Below are 17,923 nucleotides of genomic sequence, written 5' to 3'. Positions count from 1 at the left end.
GGTTAGTTCACCCAAAAATGAATTACTCACCCTCATGTCGTTTCAAACCCATAAGACCAGAAAGATAGTAAGAACATTGTTAAAATAGTCCATGTGACATCAGTGGTTCAACCTTAATTTTATGAACCTACAAGAACACTTTTTGTGCACAAAGAAAACAAAAATCGACTATTTTCACAATGTCCTTTCTGGACCTTAAACATGGGAGTTACATTGCTGTCTACACAGAGTCAGAAAGCTCTCGGATTTCATCAAAAATATCTTAATTTGTGTTTTGAAGATGAACACTTACAGGTTTGGAACAACACAAAGTTGAATAATTAATGACAGAATTTTCATTTTTAAGTGAACTATCCCTCTGTACTTTGGAAAAGCTAAATTCCAAGAACATCATACCCCTTCAGTTGATGCCTGCTCCAAAAGGACCTCCAGATATGAAGCGGGAAGTGCAGGAACATTAAGAGCAGACTCTGACAATGGTGGCACTGATTGCTTCAAAGATGCAACCAACACAGTAGAAAGAGTCTCTGCATCACTGCTGTCAGATGTAATCGTTTTTTCTTTTTGAGAGTCTACTTCACTCAGCTTTAAAAGATGAAGATCAACTTCTAGATCTGGCTTATTTTTTTCTTGGTTGGATGCATTTTTACTGTTATTGTCCTGTGTACAGTCACTAAGGTCAGTGCCCTGTTGATTTGAAGTAGCCATGCTCGAAAAAGTTTTTTTCAGAGAGTCCCAGAGTCCCTCAATCCAAGGATCCACCACTACTTCAAGTCTGGAAAGAAAAAAACCCTAGAGTTTGACAAGACAATATATCAGAGAAAGAGCTTTTTTATTGTTACTTAACATTCACGCTTACCCAGTGCCGTCATCTGCATGCCCAGTGGCATAGAAATGTTTAGCACCAAGCTGCTGCAGACGGCTGTCAATGGTCTTGCCCCCGTTACAGAAATTTGCATAGTTTGTGTCTCCCAAAGCTGCATATATAACAGCACAAATAAGTGCTCAAGGGTGATGGGCGGAGCTCACCCTTACATAACAGAATGTTTATCTTACCTAACAATGCATAACGCAGATGGGAGAAGTGGTCGTGCGGCAGAGATTTGCTCTTGATCTTTCTCACAAACTTTTGAGCTGTGTCTGGAGGGTCACCATCACCGGTCGTTGAAACCACAAAAACAACTGGCCGGATTTCACTATCCACGTTGTACTGGGGATACACGGGAATGCACAAGTTGCATCAGTCACTAAATATGACTGTCGAAGATTTGATATCCACGAAAAGCAATAGGCAAGAAACATACCTTGTCCTGGTTGCTCAGACAGCTGATGTCAGCCGTAAAGCCATGCTCAGCTGCTTGTTGGCAGATCTCTTCAGCTATAGACTGAGCCTGGCCACGCTGTGATCCATACAATATCAAGAAGTGAGCGACAGCCTCACACGGCATATTATAAAAGCTGGATAAAGAGGGTTAAAATGTTTAAAATCATTTCCACGTGTTGTGAAAAGCAATAAAAATATTCGATTTTTACATTAACACAATATTTATTATAAATATTGTAAAAATGTGTATTATAAAAGTATAGATAACTTATTAATTTAATAAACAATGAATTAAAAATTCAAATATTTCAAATAAAAATTCTAGATGGCTCAAAGCTAGTTTGGAACAAGAGTGATGTAATAGTAACTTATTTAAGAATTGATATTTCATTTAAATATCTTTCTTTTAATTGTATTGTTAATTAATATTACTTTTTCAAAATTTAGATTGCTAACCATGTATTTACATGAATTGTGATCCTGAATACACATAACACATTTTATTACATATACGAACCATTCAACAGAAACCAAAAAACATATTTAAATAGCATTTAAAGAATTTAAGTCTTAGATGTTTACTAAAATCATTATCTATTGAAACCCACAATAATATTAAAAATATCTGTAAGCGTAATACATTTAAAATCATGATGTATTGTGTACTTTCAGTTGTGAGGTGGCTGTCCCAAACCTTAAACCCTAAACTGCAACTTATGAAAATGATATTGAAATAAATTTTGCATTTTATTCCATTGTTGTTTTTAAAAATATCTTTTTGATTTTTTTTTAAGTGAAGTTCCAAAAAATACTTTATATTTAACAATTTTATAAATTATAAAAAAGTTTATGTAAAAAAAAAAAAAAAAAAAGTGTCCCGCATTAACACATCACTACTGAAACAGTGTTTTAGTCCATTGGCTGAAGCTGATTTTAACTACACCCTGACATTTATGAGTAGATATTTACCTCAAAATGATGGGAACTGTGTTCAAAAGTATGAAAATTCTGTGTAACTTTAAGGAACATCACTACCGAATACCATTTTTCCATAATTAAACACACTTTTTTGTGAGTTATTCCATAACTTTTAGTTTTTATATGTGTACAACTGTTCATAACTGTGCTAGCTAAAAGATGCTGATTAGCATCTTTGAGACAGGTTCAAAAGTATTTAAAATTGTCATTACCGAAACATTTGGTGAAGTTTCTTTGTTTTTTGGGGGGTGTTATCCCATAAAATTGTCACGACCAAAACAATGTCATCATTGTTTCAGTAGTGCAAGGAGAAAGAAACTCACTTTTAGTACAGTTATGCAAAATTCTAGTATTTTACTATGTTTTAGTATGTGGGTTAAAATTCTGTAATGCAATGTGGTTACTACCGAAACATGGGATGTTTTGTCAAAAATAAAATATACTAAATTACTAACTAAGATGTTATGATAGTGTTGGGTTCAGTGTATATTCAAACTAGGGCTGGCAAACAATTAATCACAATTAACTGCATACAAAATACAAAAGTTTGAGTTTACCTAATACATGTGTGTGTTCTGTGTAATTATATATATATATATATATATATAGATATATATATAGATATATATATAGATATATATATATATATATATATATATAAATACACACAAATTAATGTATATATTGAATAGAAATATGTACAAAATATTTTTATTTATATATAATACAAATACTATAAAATTGTAATAAATACATATACTTGTAAATATTTCTTAAATATATACATGAATGTGCTTGTTTTTATTTATACATAATAATTACACACAGTACACACACATATATTAGGCAAACTCAAACTTTTATTTTGTATGCGATTAATCGCGATTAATCGTTTGCCAGTCCTAATTCAAACTAATAAATCCTTAAGTTTAAAATCAGTATGATCAACTTTTTACCTTTTACAAAGAAAAAGTGGATTCAAAATACAAATCTCATAAAATCACACTTGAAATATTGTTAAAATTGTTATTGTTACTGTTATTGATTTACCTCTGAAAAAGTTTAATAAAATAGAAAAAAATATATTTAGAAGGTAGATGTAAGCAAAATCTTAATAGGTCAATTCATCCCTTTTTATTAAATTATATATTACTGTGTTTCAGTAGTGACGAATTTGGGGAGATGACAGATATTACAAAATTTCTAAAATTAAAAGAATTAACTGCACAAGAAAACTAGAAATTATAATTTGTTGGAAAAGACATTTTTTGTCCAAGACGTTTCCAACTCTGACTTTGAACCAATTCTGTAGAATGACCCATGTAACATCAAACATGTAAACATGTAAACATAATATAAATAACATTTCAACTATAATATGCATGAATATTCGTTTAAAATGCGATTTAAATTATGCTTACATGTTTGTGGGGCAAAAGTATCACCAAACTGGAACTGAACAGTCTTGTCATGTAACTCTTTACATCTTCAGACATGTTAAAATGTCAAAGAAATCAATCCACTCTCATTTATAGCTGACAGTTTAGTGTTAAACACACCAAGCATTCGTTTAAGACCATCCGAAGTTCAAAATAAAATTTGGTTACAAATTTAAATTGTGAGCGGCGAGATTAAACTGATAAAGTTGATAAAACTTACCTTGTTCTTGTGAATGACAACTCCAACCGTGTCTTCGACCGAGTAACGCTAGCATACTGAATGCCACACTGGCATGCTTTCAGAAACATAAACTGGTGAAACAGGTAACCGGATACCACGTTATGGGCTCGCACAGAACAAAACAATTTGTGAATGAAAAGATAAACTAGTCAATGACGAACCTCAGTATGTTTAGAAAATCTACATGGAATATAAATCTGTGCCCGTACTCGCACTACGTGATTGGAGTTATCGCGAGAGTGGAATAAACCATTAATATGTTTCAGTTTTAAAGTATGTTACAAAAGGTTGGATTTCTTTGTTTATTTATTCCTAAAAAAAAATTCTAACATGTTATACATTATTCTTTAATTAATCACTTTAAGTTTATTCAAATTTAGCTGAAAATGCCGTTGATGTTATAACACACTCTACTTGGTTTGCTCCGTCCCGCCCCGAGATTCTTCCAGAACTAGCCGGCAGACCAGCACGGCGAGGTGCACAGCTAGAGGATTCAACTCTGTAATATAAAATCATTTTACATAGCTGTGCATATCATTGGGGTGGAGATTAAAAATGTCCGCACTCGGGACTCTTGCGTTTGATGAATATGGAAGGCCTTTTATCATCATAAAGGACCAAGACAAGAAGTCTCGTTTGACTGGCCTGGAAGCGCTGAAGGTACAAAAGCTAACGGGCTAACGGCTTGTCTGAGCTTTGACGCTGCGTTAAAATAAATCTGTAATCCGGAACGTCGCAGTCCGTTTCATGTTTTAAATATGTATTTATTACAGTATGCTTCCGTAGTCTTGACATTAAAAGAATGTCTTCCTTTACTGCGTATTTAATTGTCCAAAGTAATCAATAAAGCACCTCATGTCAACCAGCGAATGGTCCATGTGCTTCCTCTAGCGGCGTTGAGTCATGATACGCAGGAGACGTGACAAATTATAAATATATGTGTAATTTTTATTCATAAGATAGCTGTAACTGTACCTTGACTTTATTATTTTAATAATTAATGTATTTTTATTTGTTAAAAATCCTGTTAAGATGTTGTTTGTGACGCATATTTTAATGTCAAACCTGCATATTTCAGTCTCACATCCTGGCAGCAAAAGCAGTTGCAAACACCCTGAAAACATCACTTGGGCCAAATGGTAAGTTCTCTGTTCTGCATGCAGTCTTGCTAGATCGTGGCTTTTTTATTAATGCAAATTGTTGTTGTTTACAGGACTTGACAAGATGATGGTGGATAAGGATGGTGAGGTGACTGTGACCAACGATGGTGCAACGATCCTTAGCATGATGGATGTGGACCATCAGATTGCCAAGCTCATGGTTGAACTCTCCAAGTCTCAAGATGATGAAATTGGAGATGGAACCACTGGTGTTGTTGGTGAGTTCCACTTCACCGAACACCTCCCCATTCTTCTTATTAAGCATAATAGGCAGCTGACTGCATAGAATGCAGAAATTGAGGAACCTCTATGTATTTACCCCTGTATGTTTGTTTAATAATGTGTTCATTTATCAGTGGTTTGTATCAGGAACATAAATTACCCAGGGTCTTGATAAAATGACAAAAATATACATAAACATGCACAGTAAATCAGCATATTAGAATGATTTTGATGCTAAAAAATCAGCTATGGCATCACAGGAATAAATGTAATTTAAAAATTGATTTAAATTTAAAACATTTCTTTTAAATTGTAATCCTATTTTTTTTTTACAATATTGCAGTTTTTCTGTATTTTGGATCAAATAAATGCAGCCTTAGTGCAAATGAGTCTTTCAAAACCATTGAAAAGGTTTTTGAACAGTGAGATTTTAAATCCTTTTTTAAAGAAGTCTCTTCTGCTCACCAAGTCTGCGTTTAGTTGATTTAAAATATAACTAATGCTGTAATATTATGAAATATTTTTACTATAGAAAAACTGCTTTCGATTTAGATATATTTTAAAATGTAATTTAATCCTGTGATCAAAGCTATATTTTCAGCATCATTACTCCTGTCTTCAGTGTCACATGATCCTTTAGAAATCATTCTAATGTGTATTTGCTGTTCTAGAAAGATTTTTTATTATTATTATCAATATTTGAAATAGTTCTTTTTTTTTCAGGATTCTTTGATGAATAGAAAGATACAAAGATCAACATTTATCTGAAATAAAACGCTTTTGTAATATTGTACACTATACCATTCAAAAGCCTAGGGTTATTATAATGTTTTTTTTAATAGAAATTAATACTTTTATTTAGCAAGGATGCTTTAAATTGATCAAAAGTGATTGTAGAACATTTATAATGTTACAAAAGATTTCTATTTCAGATAAATGCTGTTCTTCTAAACTTTCTGTTCATCAAAAAAAAACTGAAAAAATTCTATTCAGCTGTTTTTAACATAATAATAATAATAATAATAAATGTTTTAACCAGCAAATCAGAATATTAGAATGATTTCTGACTGATCATGTGACTGGAGTAAAGATGCTAAAATTCAGCTTTGAAATCACAGGAATAAATTACATTTTAAAATATGTTCAAATAGAAAACAGCTCTTTTAAATAGTAAAAATATTTCAAAATGTTACTGTTTTTGCAGTACTTTGTATCAAATAAATGCAGGCTTGGTGAGCAGAAGAGACTTCTTTAAAAGCATTAAAATCTTACTGTTCAAAAACTTTTGACTGGTAGTGTATCTTACCCAGAAATTTTAAACTGTAGTGTATATTGTTTTAAAAATAATTTAAATGTTATATATATATGTAGATTCCATCTTTGCCTAGTTGTAAACTATAGTAAAATACTTTTTTTGTGTAATATGTTGAAGTACCTCAAAAGTACTTTTTAGCAGTGTTTAGTAGTAAGTTGTCTGCTTACCCAGTTTAGCTTTGTGATCTAATGTGTCTGTTTGGTCCTGTAGTTTTGGCAGGATCTCTTCTAGAGCAGGCTGAGCAGCTGTTAGACAGAGGCATTCACCCCATCAGGATCTCCGATGGTTATGACCAGGCCGCAAAGATCGCCATTGAGCAGCTCGACAAAATTGGTGATAGTTTCCCAGTGGATCCCAACAACACAGAGCCTCTCATTCAGACAGCCATGACCACACTAGGATCCAAAGTGTGAGTCTTGTTCTTACTAGTTTAATTTAAATGAACATTTACTAAAAGTATTATAAGAAAAATCTTTTTGTTTGTAGAATCAACCGATGCCACAGGCAGATGGCAGAGATCGCCGTCAATGCCATCCTGACAGTGGCTGACATGGAGAGGAAGGATGTGGATTTTGAGCTTATTAAAGTTGAAGGAAAAGTCGGTGGTAAACTAGAGGACACCCAGCTCATCAAAGGTGTCATTGTGGACAAAGAGTTCAGTCACCCTCAGATGCCTAAGGTTTGTGTGTACTATTAATATTCATTCCTGGTTGCACATGCGTGGCATGATTATCATACGCAAGATCTTTGTTAATAAGCATGTTGTACATGCAGGTTCTGAAAGACACAAAAATCGCCATCCTCACCTGCCCATTTGAGCCCCCCAAGCCCAAAACCAAGCATAAGCTTGACGTGACTTCAGTGGAGGACTACAAAGCTCTGCAGAAGTACGAGAAGGAAAAGTTTGAGGAAATGATTCGACAGGTTTGTATATTGTATGCTGCTGTTTACGCACTTTTCTAAAAGGGCATTGTTTTAATTCAGTATTTTTGTATTTAATAGGTATAAAATAATTTCATATTGTATATTAAGATGTAAGTACACTGCAGTTCAAAAGTTTGGGATCAGTAAGATTTGTAATGTTTTTTTTTGTTTGTTTGTTTTTTAAAGAAGTGCTCTGCTCATTAAGGCTGCATTTTTGGGTAATAATACAGAAAAAAAACAGTAATATTATGAAATATTATTGCAGTTTAAAATAGTAGTTTTCTATTTTAATATACTTTAAAATATAATTTATTTCTGTGATGCAAAGCTGAATTTTCAGCATCATTACTCCAGTCTTCAGTGTCAAATGATCCTTCAGAAATCATTCTAATATGCTGATTAAAAATTTGGAAACAGTTGTGCTGCTTAATTTTTTGGGAACCTGTGATACTTGTTCAGGATACTTTGATGAATAAAACATAAAAAAAAAAAAACAGAATTTATTTAAAATAGAAATCTTTTCTAACAATATACACCACTTTATATTCATCACAGAATCCTGAAAAAGTATCACAGGTTCCAAAAAAATATTAAGCAGCTCAGCTGTTTCCAACATTGATAATAAATCAGCATATTAGAATGATTTCTGAAGGATCATGTGACGCTGTCGCTGAAGACTTGAGCAATGGCTGATGAAAATTCAGCTTTGCATCACTGAAATAAATTCTATTTTAAAGTATATTAAAATAGAGAACTGTTATTTTAAATTGCAATAATATTTCATAATATTATTTTTTCCCAGTATTTTTGATCAATTAAATGGAACTTCTTTAAAAAATATTAAAAACCTTACTGATCCCAAACTTTTGAACAGCAGTGTATGTATTTAAGATTTATATTTCAAAGTGTTTTATGAAGTTATAAAGTAGAAGGGAATTAGTCAGAAAATATATATATATATATATATATATATATATATATATATATATATATATATATATATATATATATATAAAACAGGAAGCTTTAATATAAGTTGGGTTTTGTTTTATATTGACATTTTAGTGGTTTAAAGACATCTAATCGGTTTTTGTGTGTTTAAGATCTTTTACCCTTTGGTACCTCGTTAAAATAACGAACAATGGTTTTTCCTTCAAAATAGTCTCATTAGCAATAATGACATTTTTTAATTTTGCATGACAGCTCCCTTTAGTTAAGAGTCATTTAAAGCTACAATTTGAATATTCTGGAATAATGAGGGCAATTTTAATCAAAATTAATTTGCATCATCTGTTTGATAATTTTTTTTATTTTCTTTTTATCATAAATATTTTTCACTGATCGTGTTAGTGAATGTAATTCTGTTTGTAACACTTCATCTAAAGGTCAAGGAGAACGGGGCTAATCTTGCCATTTGCCAGTGGGGATTTGACGATGAAGCCAATCATTTACTTCTGCAGAATGAGCTTCCTGCGGTCCGCTGGGTCGGTGGACCTGAAATTGAGGTTTGTAAAAATAAATCTGCCAAACACACTTGGTCAAAAGTTTGGGGTCAGCATCACTCAACATCATTACTCCAGTCTTCTTTATCACATGTTTCTTCCAAAATCATTTTATAATGCTAGTGCTCAAGAAACATTTCTTATTACATTTCTTATCTATTTGTTGCATCCTTGCTGAATAAATGTATTCATTTCTTTTAAAAAAAAAAAAAAAAAAAAAAGTACTGACCCCACTTTTTTTTTTTTTTTTTTTTTTAATGGTCGTGAGTCTAATTTCTGTTGTAAGTATGAACAAACTAAGATTTTATGCAAACGTTTCCAGCTGATCGCCATTGCCACTGGAGGACGTATCGTACCCCGATTCTGCGAGCTGACCCCGGAGAAGTTGGGCAGTGCTGGGCTGGTGAAGGAGATCTGCTTTGGGACCACTAAAGACAGAATGCTGGTTATTGAGGAGTGCAAGAACTCCAGAGCTGTGACCATCTTCATCCGTGGCGGGAACAAAATGGTAAATGTTTCAAGTGCTTAAACTGGGATGTTTTTTTTCCCCATCAAGATATTAAATCTGTTGTATCATGGTTACAATTTTGTCATCTCCTTTAACTGTTCTTCTGAATCATTTAGATTATTGAAGAGGCTAAGAGAGCTCTGCATGATGCTCTGTGCGTCATCCGTAACCTCGTGAGGGATAACCGCATTGTGTACGGTGGCGGTGCCTCAGAGATCGCCTGTGCTCTTGCAGTCAACGAGGCAGCCGATAAGGTACACTACTTTTGGCGTTATCTGTACATGCTTTCAATCCTGAGGTGCAAGAGGTTTTGTTAAGCATGTGTTTAAAACACTCTGCTTGTATTCCAGTGCCCCTCTCTGGAACAGTATGCCATGAGAGCGTTCGCTGATGCTCTGGAGATCATTCCTATGGCATTGGCTGAGAACAGTGGTTTGAACCCCATTCAAACAATGACAGAGGTCAGAGCCCGACAAGTTAAGGAAAACAACCCTGCACTTGGAATTGACTGCCTACATTTATCAACAAATGGTATGGACTTTGTTATACATAAGTGATATGAATTTGTAAATAATGAATTTATGAATACAGAAAATTCTTCACTGTCACTATTGATCCATTTATCCAGTCATTATAAAATCTTGCATTTTCATGAAATGGGTTGAGTCTTAAAACTGACATACAAAAACATAATTTGACTTAAATTTGTCTTAAATCTTTGCAGACATGAAGCAACAGCATGTGATCGAGACCCTCATTGGAAAGAAACAGCAGATTTCTCTGGCCACTCAAGTAGTCAAGATGATTCTGAAGATTGATGACATCAGGGGCCCCGGCGAGCCTGAAGACTGAGCGTCGTGTAGCTGTGTTGAAATGAATGGTCTCAAGCACTTCTAAAGGAATGTGTCGAACCTCCGTACTGTTATTTATCATTTGATACAGTTCAATGTAGTACTGAAGTGGTCATTAAACTTTTGTTTTCAGATCTGTTTGTGTTGGTTGTCACTTTCTGAAAGTTGCGTTCGATTTTTGAATCTTGAGTTCAAAAAGTGCCATCATTCAAAAAATAGTTTTCAAATGGATTTTCAAGTTAATGTCATCACTGCTAATGTAATGATGCTTACATTATAACCTGCAAATTCAGACACAACACATCATTAAAGATGATTAGTGAAATAAAAGAATGATTTATTAAATTATAACGATTGTCTCTAATTGGCCTGTTTAGCAAAGCCTTTAAAACACTTTTTATTCAGTGGTACAGTATTGCAGGATTTGTATATTATATTTAGTTTTTAAAAGGTATCGTTACATTCTCAGAGACTATTCGCTTACATTTCTTTTCAGTGGCAGAAGTGTTCCTACTTAAAAACCAAAAAAAAAAATCAGGAATACCTTCTGACCAATGACAGAAATTAACCTTCCCATTATAAGACAATATTAAAGTTTACCTTTGTAATGCCAATTTTGTATCTTTTGTTCCAAACAAAATGATTTTTAAACTTATATAAAAAATGTAAATTAAACAGTTCAGTTAAAATACGATACAATCAGAAAGAATAAGTTACCAGTCAAATGAAATCAGCATCAACAATTAATCTTTGCATGGCACAGATGTGGAATTAAGAAATGTTTACAGACTTTTGGACAAGACTCAGAGATGGCATTTGGCATTAATGCATTTCATAATAACAATGTTATGAGATTAATGTTTTAAATGGGCTATAAAGTTTTGAATGTAGAAATTTAAATGATTAAAGTAGGTGGCAGCAAGTCAAAGTCTTTGTCACTAAATCATTTAATCGATTCGTTCAAACAGCTGATTAATTTAGAAACGAAGCAAGTGACTCTCTTCATGAATGGGTCATTGAATCATTGACTCACTAGATTTGTTCAAAAACGCAGATTCATTTATAAATGAAACACTGAGGAAAAGAGTCGAGTAGTTCGTGTCACTGGATATAGCTGTCGGTCATGTAACATTTCTATCGCAAACAGTTGACTAATATTAAATGATTTCCTACTTCCTTACCTTGCTTTCTTTCAACGTTAAGGCCTTTCCACACTGAGCGCGATGCGAAAACGCGAGGCGATCTCGATTCCATATCTATGTATATACTGTACATATAAGGGGATAAAAATGCAGCTGAATGCCTTTTTTAGCACCATTTTAAACTTGGTTTAAATTCAGTATTTGCTTGCATTCATTGTGTGTGCTTATACAAGGAAAAAGGATGTAAGTTATTAACTTTTTAAATTTCACATTTAAAAATATAGTGTTTAATCATTTCTAAATATTTATTCAAATGAAAAACTTAAAAATAAGTAAGCAGGTATGACCTGCAATATTCTAGATACATGTATATTTAGTAAAGAGCCATACAGGTACCCAGTGGGTAAACCATGGCATTACAAATGAAAATGATTTTTTTCCCAACCACAAAATGACTCTAATTTGCCTCTTTGCATTGGAATTTTTTTTGGATTTTTTTTTCTCTATTTAACCTTAAATACTACACTAATTGTAACATAAGTAATAGAAATATATATGTTATATATAAAACACTGGGTCTGTAGTTCCGCATGACCTTTCAACGTGATTCAATAGTAGGTAGCATCGTGAACACGCAACCCAGAGCCTGTGCTACACAAGCTTTTGTGCTTAAAAAGTATAAAAAATGTTATTTCCAAAAAAAATGATCGTTTCACTAGATAAGACCCTTCTTCCTCATCTGGGATCGTTTAGAGCGCTTTGAAGCTGCATTTAAACTACATTTTGGAAGTTCAAAATCGGAGCACCAGTGAAGTCCATTATATGGAGAAAAATCCTGAAATGTTTTCCTTAAAAACCATAATTTCTTCACAGCTGAAGACAGAAAGACATGAACATCTTGGATGACAAGGGGGTGAGTACATTATTTATGAATTGTTGTTCTGGAAGTGGAGTTTTCCTTTAAGAAAACTTTCCTGGCTAACCAAAAACAAACCTTAACAAAATCATGCTCTGGGAAACAAAAACCTAAAGTTCTAAGAAAGTTATGATAATGTTAGGTGAATGGTAGATTAATGTTAGAATCACGTTCTACAAACCAAAAATGAAAAAAAACTACACAAACCAAACATTCTACAAATCAAAAACTAACGTTCTATTTCCATTAAGAAAACTTTCCTGGCCAACCAAAAACAAACCATAAAAAAACTAACATTCTGAGAACCAAAAACCAAAAATGCTTGGATGCTCCACATTCTGCAGTCTCTCAAAAGAAATCGGCGAATGAATCATGTGATTCAAATATGTAACCCCATTCAGAGTGTTTAAAGCAAAAGCACTCAAGATTCGGTAAAGTGGTGCATAATACTGCTATGGACAACAACACCACAGACCGCATTACGCTGGCTGTACTTTCCAGTCATGGAAATGCACTTACTGCACCGCTGAACCTCAGATTCAATGTGCTGTGACAAAACGAAAGGCTGAAATCTGATTCCTTATGTTGCTGAACACAGACTGCAAATTTGGGTATTTGTCCCTTTTAGCAATGTCAAGAATATATTTTATGTATCCCGCTCAATGCTTTTCATCATGAGTTAGCAAAATTTCTTCTCTCACTGTCTAGAGTAGGGATGGGCAACTTTGGTCCTGGAGGGCCACCGTCCTGCAGAGTTTAGTTCCAACCCTATAAACACACCTGCCTGTAACTTTCCAGTGATCTTGGAGAAATTGATTAGCTTGTTTAGGTGTGTTTGATTAGGGTTGAAGCTAAACCGAAGTTGCCCATCCCTGCTCTTGACAGTTACAGATAGCGTACTGTGATTGAATGCTTTTACTCTAATAAAGAAACCACCCCTTCATATTGCTAACTCATGATGAATAGCATCGAGTGTTTTATATAAAACTTCGTGCTGGGCATTGCTAAAAGAAACAAACAGCGAAATCTTCAGTCTGGGTTCATCGACATAAGGAGTCAGATTTCAGCCTTTCGTTTTCTCACAGCAAAATAAATCCAAGGTTCAACGGTGCGGTAAGTGCATTTCCATGACTGCAAAGTACAAACCAGTGTAATGACGTGCCAAATCTTAATTTTAACCTATTTAATTCCACTTGCAGCCAAAATTGTCCTTGCAGAGTCTACAAAGAGTTATTGGTGCATTTTGATTGTATTTTGACGGTTTTGATTTAGCTCACTCTGCTTTCCTGTTTACAAACAGATGGCGAATGAAGCAAAGCCCTGCCCTTGTGACATCGGCGACAAGATTGACTATAAAGGTCTTGGAGAGGAAGTTCAAATCGAGCACATTAAAGCTTATGTGGTGAAGCCTGCGGTATCAGAGAAGGCTATTATTGTAATTCAAGACATCTATGGATGGCAGCTTCCAAACACTAGAATGATGGCTGACATGCTTTCAGCCCAAGGATACATGTACATATTTGTTTTATATTCTTAGAAATATGGTGGTTGCAGATATCCCTGTTCTTACTTGATTCTTTTGCATCTGCAGTGCTATATGTCCAGATTTCTTTGTTGGAAAAGAGCCGTGGAATCCATCTCACGATCTGAAGTCCACCTGGACAACATTTCAGCAGTGGCTTGAGGACAGAAAGCCTACAGACATCAAAAAGTACTAATATTCTTATCTGATACACTTGACTGTGCCTTTAAATGAAAGACTAAATAATCTTGTTGTTTAACCAGGGAAGTGGATGTCGCATTGAGGTACCTGAAGAACAAGTGCGGTGCGAAGCACATAGGTGTTGTTGGCTTCTGCTGGGGTGGTGTTGCGACACACTATGTTGCACTTCAGTATCAGGAAATCAAAACCGCTGTCTCTGTCTATGGTAATGCATTTGTTAGGTCTTCTTTAACAGTCAAGGATACAGGACATATGTGGCAAGATGCTTTCTGCAATCCAAGCAACTTTATATATTAATTCATTTTACACAGGTATCGTTAGAGACCGAGAGGACACGTATGATCTCAAGTGCCCAACCTTCTTCATCTTTGCGGAAAAGGATGAATACATTCCACTTGATCAGGTAAGCTGAGGTCAAGGATAGATTTTGAGATTTTCCTTGTTTAAACTGCCAGCTGTTCTTCAGAAAAATCCTTCAGGTCCCACAAATTCTTTGGTTTTTTTAGCATTTTTGTGTATTTGAACCCTTTCCAACAATGACTGTATGATTTTGAGATCCGTCTTTTCACATTGAGGACAACTGAGGGACTTATGTACAACTATTACAGAAGGTTCAAACGCTCACTGATGCTCTAGAAGGAAAAACTATGCATTAAGAGCCAAGGGTGAAAACTTTTGAAAAACTGATTTTGTAGATTGAGGTAAATTGATTTTGTCTTCTGGGAAACATGTATCTTCTATAGCTTCTGAAGGGCAGTACTAAATGAAAAAAAAATGATATTTAGGGAAAATAAGAAAAATGCAGACATCTTTATTCGGTTCAAAAGTTTTCACCCCCGGCTCTTAATGCGTCGTTTTGACTTCAACTGTATCTGTCTATCCAGATGACACTTCATTTAATTTGCACCTATCGAATGCTTTGCTTTCAAGCCAAACAGCTCAATATATATATATATTTAAGATCACAACTCTCCTTAAAATGTTTACAGCACGTTCTGTTTAACAGTATTTAACAAATACAATGTAGTATTCAGTCTAATATCCTTTTATTTGAGTTTGAGTCCTAATAAATGAGAAATAAGAAATGGGGTAAATGTATTCTGAACGCTTTGTATTAATAAACCCATATTAGGGCCATAAACCTTGCATGGACAATCAGTTAATGTTTATTGTTCTCTTACTTTTAACCAAGGTGACTATACTAGAGAAAAGACTGAAGGAAAAGTGCACTGCTAAATACCAAATGAAGATCTTCCCAAAACAGACACACGGGTTTGTCCATCGCAAGAGAGAAGACATTAACCCAGATGATAAACCTTATATAGAGGAGGCCAGGAGAGACATGATCAACTGGTTTAACAAGTACATGTAAACTGCAACTGCAGTGAAGGTTAAACATTCTTTAATGACAAAGTCTGATGATAAAATCAATTATTGTGATGACTTCAAATCTATTTGAAAATTATGTCTGTATTTTTTGAATGATGGCATTTTTTGAACTCTTTTGAAAAATTGAATGTAACTTTCAGAAAGTGTTACGTTCCAATAAGGGTCTCGATCACACGCTGTTGCAGATTTAAGACAAATTACAGTCAAATTATATTTTTGTATGTGTCAGTTTTAAGACTGAACCCATTACATGAAAATACAAGATTACCAATGCAAGTTGTTATGAAAATAAATAAATAAAAATGAAAACCTAAATATAATCTTACACTACTGGGTCATTTTTTTATTTTGATTAAACTGATCAAAAGTGACAGTATATATATATATATATATATATATATACATATATATGTGGATACACAGTGCCTATAGAAAATCATCATACCCTGTGAAAACCTTTACCTTTTGTCACATTACAACCTGGAAGATAAAATTAAATCAAATTTTTTTGAGCTGCAAGCAATCAATTTCCAGGCTAAACTCCAGGCTAATTGCCCCACCTGACATCAATAGTGGTGTTGATTACTTCAGAATAAAACAAGCTGTTTCTTGAAGATTCCACTGTTAGTAGTGCATGGTACTGCAAAGAATTCACAATGGTTGGGAAAGACCTTTGGGATAAAGTTGTAGAAAGGCACAAGTTAGGAGAATGCTACAAAAACATTTCAAAGGCTTTGTGGGAGTGTTTCTCTTTAGCTGGGACTGGGCAGTTGGTCAGGATTGAAGGGAAAATGGATGCTGCCAAATACATCCAAAATTCTCTCAAAACTCTTAAAAATAGGAGCTTCACGATGCCATAGAAGAACCTTTTTGTCTAAATGGTTCCATAAAGAACCTTTAACATCTGAAGAACCTTTCTGTCTCACAAAAGCTTCTCTGTGGAACCAAAAATGGTCCATCGCTTGAAGAACCTTTTGAAGCACCTTTATTTTTAAGAGTGTAGACAGCTGAAGATGGGCAGGTCATTCCAACCTTCCAACACGACAAGGACCCTTAACATACTGCCAAAACAACAACAAAACGGCTTAAAGATAAGAAGGTGAATATCTTTGAGAGGCCAAGTCGAGTCATGACTTAAATCCAGTCGAAAAACTGTAGATGAATGTGAAGAGAGCAGTCCATTGCCGCTCACCACAGAATTTGACTGAACTTGAGCAATTCTGCAAGGAACAATGAGCAAATATTCTTCAATCAAGGTGTGCAAAGTTAGTAGAGACATATCCAAAAAGACTGATGGCTGTAATTAAAGCAAAAGGTGGCTCTATGAAGTATTAAATCAAGGGGCTGATGACTTTTCCAATCATGTTATTTTTTTGTTTTTTATTAATTTGCAGAACTATTGTGTTTTTTCTTTCATTGGTTTGATGTTGTAAGACCAAAATTGTAAATAAAGCTAGAAAAGTTATTTGGAATGAGGTTTGATTTCAGGCTGTATGACAATCAAGTAACTATTTCAAAGGGGTATGATGATTTTCTATGAGCACTGTAGATATTAACCCTTTAATTGTCACCATCATTTTTGAAAATAGACGTGAAAGTGCACAATACAGACTTCATGAACAAATACTTTTTGTAATGTGATTTAGAAGTACCATTTCCATGGTTATGCAATGTCTGATTTTAAAATGGCTTTCACGGGATGAATTTTGAGGTTTTAAGCTTTGAAATTATTTATAATTTCTAAAACATGATAGGGAAAAAGCAACAAAAAGACTTTTTGTGACAAAGGTCAGTTTGTTATGCATATGTACCAATCAAATAAAGTATTGGTTTTTTTTGACAGTCTTTGATATGACATGACAGATCGCTGTATATGCTTCAGATCGCAGAATGCTTCAGAAACGTCCCGTGGCACAGCTGGTACAAACACAAGCATTGACCAGAGTGGCCACGATCAGCTCCGGTGGACGTGTCGGAGCTATAACTCCCCACAGACTTGTGCAGTGTAAATGGAGTTGGAAGAGCGAAGCGCAAGTGAACATGATCATTCCTTCCTCTTTACTACTAGTTTTAATGCGAAATCAACATGAATGACCATCTCATACTTCATGTAATCACTCAGTCAGTGTTTCAACTGTGGAAAGACATCAATAAAACAGCCTCTAAACAAACATCACATAGCATTTCATTTACCTCAGGCAAATCATCAGTATCCACAGCTCGTTGAAGTCTAGAAAAGAGCATTTCTCGCAATATTAAACTATATACTCATTATATTTTACTTTACCT

General features: G+C 34.1%; 3 protein-coding genes across 3 annotated transcripts in view; 2 read left to right on the top strand and 1 right to left on the bottom strand.

Annotated features, from left to right (window-relative positions):
• Window positions 1-4,106, bottom strand: part of mtrr (5-methyltetrahydrofolate-homocysteine methyltransferase reductase) — a 38,002-nt gene extending 33,896 nt beyond the window's left edge. The window contains exons 1-5 of the mRNA XM_051098767.1: window positions 3,962-4,106; window positions 1,305-1,458; window positions 1,057-1,210; window positions 860-977; window positions 397-775 (exon numbers count right to left, since the gene is read on the bottom strand). Coding sequence (XP_050954724.1) covers window positions 397-775; window positions 860-977; window positions 1,057-1,210; window positions 1,305-1,458; window positions 3,962-4,050 — 894 coding nt within the window. The 5' untranslated portion in view covers window positions 4,051-4,106. The remainder of the gene's footprint in view (window positions 1-396; window positions 776-859; window positions 978-1,056; window positions 1,211-1,304; window positions 1,459-3,961) is intronic.
• Window positions 4,107-4,414: 308 nt separating this feature from the next.
• cct5 (chaperonin containing TCP1, subunit 5 (epsilon)) lies at window positions 4,415-10,598 on the top strand. Its single transcript, XM_051098362.1, has 11 exons — window positions 4,415-4,642; window positions 5,061-5,121; window positions 5,196-5,360; window positions 6,890-7,088; window positions 7,166-7,358; window positions 7,454-7,603; window positions 8,989-9,108; window positions 9,428-9,613; window positions 9,730-9,867; window positions 9,964-10,144; window positions 10,338-10,598. Exons 1-11 carry the CDS (start codon window positions 4,538-4,540, stop codon window positions 10,463-10,465), a joined length of 1,626 nt encoding a protein of 541 aa, XP_050954319.1. The 5' UTR covers window positions 4,415-4,537; the 3' UTR covers window positions 10,466-10,598.
• Window positions 10,599-13,196: 2,598 nt separating this feature from the next.
• On the top strand, window positions 13,197-15,898 carry LOC127155837 (carboxymethylenebutenolidase homolog). The gene is made up of 6 exons (XM_051098363.1): window positions 13,197-13,635; window positions 13,823-14,034; window positions 14,114-14,233; window positions 14,308-14,450; window positions 14,557-14,648; window positions 15,438-15,898. The coding sequence occupies exons 2-6, from the start codon at window positions 13,823-13,825 to the stop codon at window positions 15,615-15,617; spliced, it is 747 nt and encodes a 248-aa protein (XP_050954320.1). The 5' UTR covers window positions 13,197-13,635; the 3' UTR covers window positions 15,618-15,898.
• Window positions 15,899-17,923: the final 2,025 nt, after the last annotated feature.

This window comes from Labeo rohita, chromosome 24 (genome assembly GCF_022985175.1).
Source record: "Labeo rohita strain BAU-BD-2019 chromosome 24, IGBB_LRoh.1.0, whole genome shotgun sequence".
In the NCBI taxonomy this organism is placed as follows: domain Eukaryota; kingdom Metazoa; phylum Chordata; class Actinopteri; order Cypriniformes; family Cyprinidae; genus Labeo; species Labeo rohita.
This window is presented reverse-complemented; position numbering and strand designations above follow the sequence as displayed.

Excerpts from the sequence above, each read along its gene's own strand:
- cct5 (XM_051098362.1), top strand. The coding sequence starts at position 4,538 with ATGTCCGCACTCGGGACTCTTGCGTTTGATGAATATGGAAGGCCTTTT. Across the intron at positions 5,361-6,889 it reads TGGAACCACTGGTGTTGTTG|TTTTGGCAGGATCTCTTCTA; the intron begins GTGAGTTCCACT and ends TTGGTCCTGTAG. Across the intron at positions 9,868-9,963 it reads TCAACGAGGCAGCCGATAAG|TGCCCCTCTCTGGAACAGTA; the intron begins GTACACTACTTT and ends CTTGTATTCCAG.
- LOC127155837 (XM_051098363.1), top strand. The coding sequence starts at position 13,823 with ATGGCGAATGAAGCAAAGCCCTGCCCTTGTGACATCGGCGACAAGATT. Across the intron at positions 14,035-14,113 it reads CTTTCAGCCCAAGGATACAT|TGCTATATGTCCAGATTTCT; the intron begins GTACATATTTGT and ends TTGCATCTGCAG. Across the intron at positions 14,234-14,307 it reads AAGCCTACAGACATCAAAAA|GGAAGTGGATGTCGCATTGA; the intron begins GTACTAATATTC and ends TTGTTTAACCAG.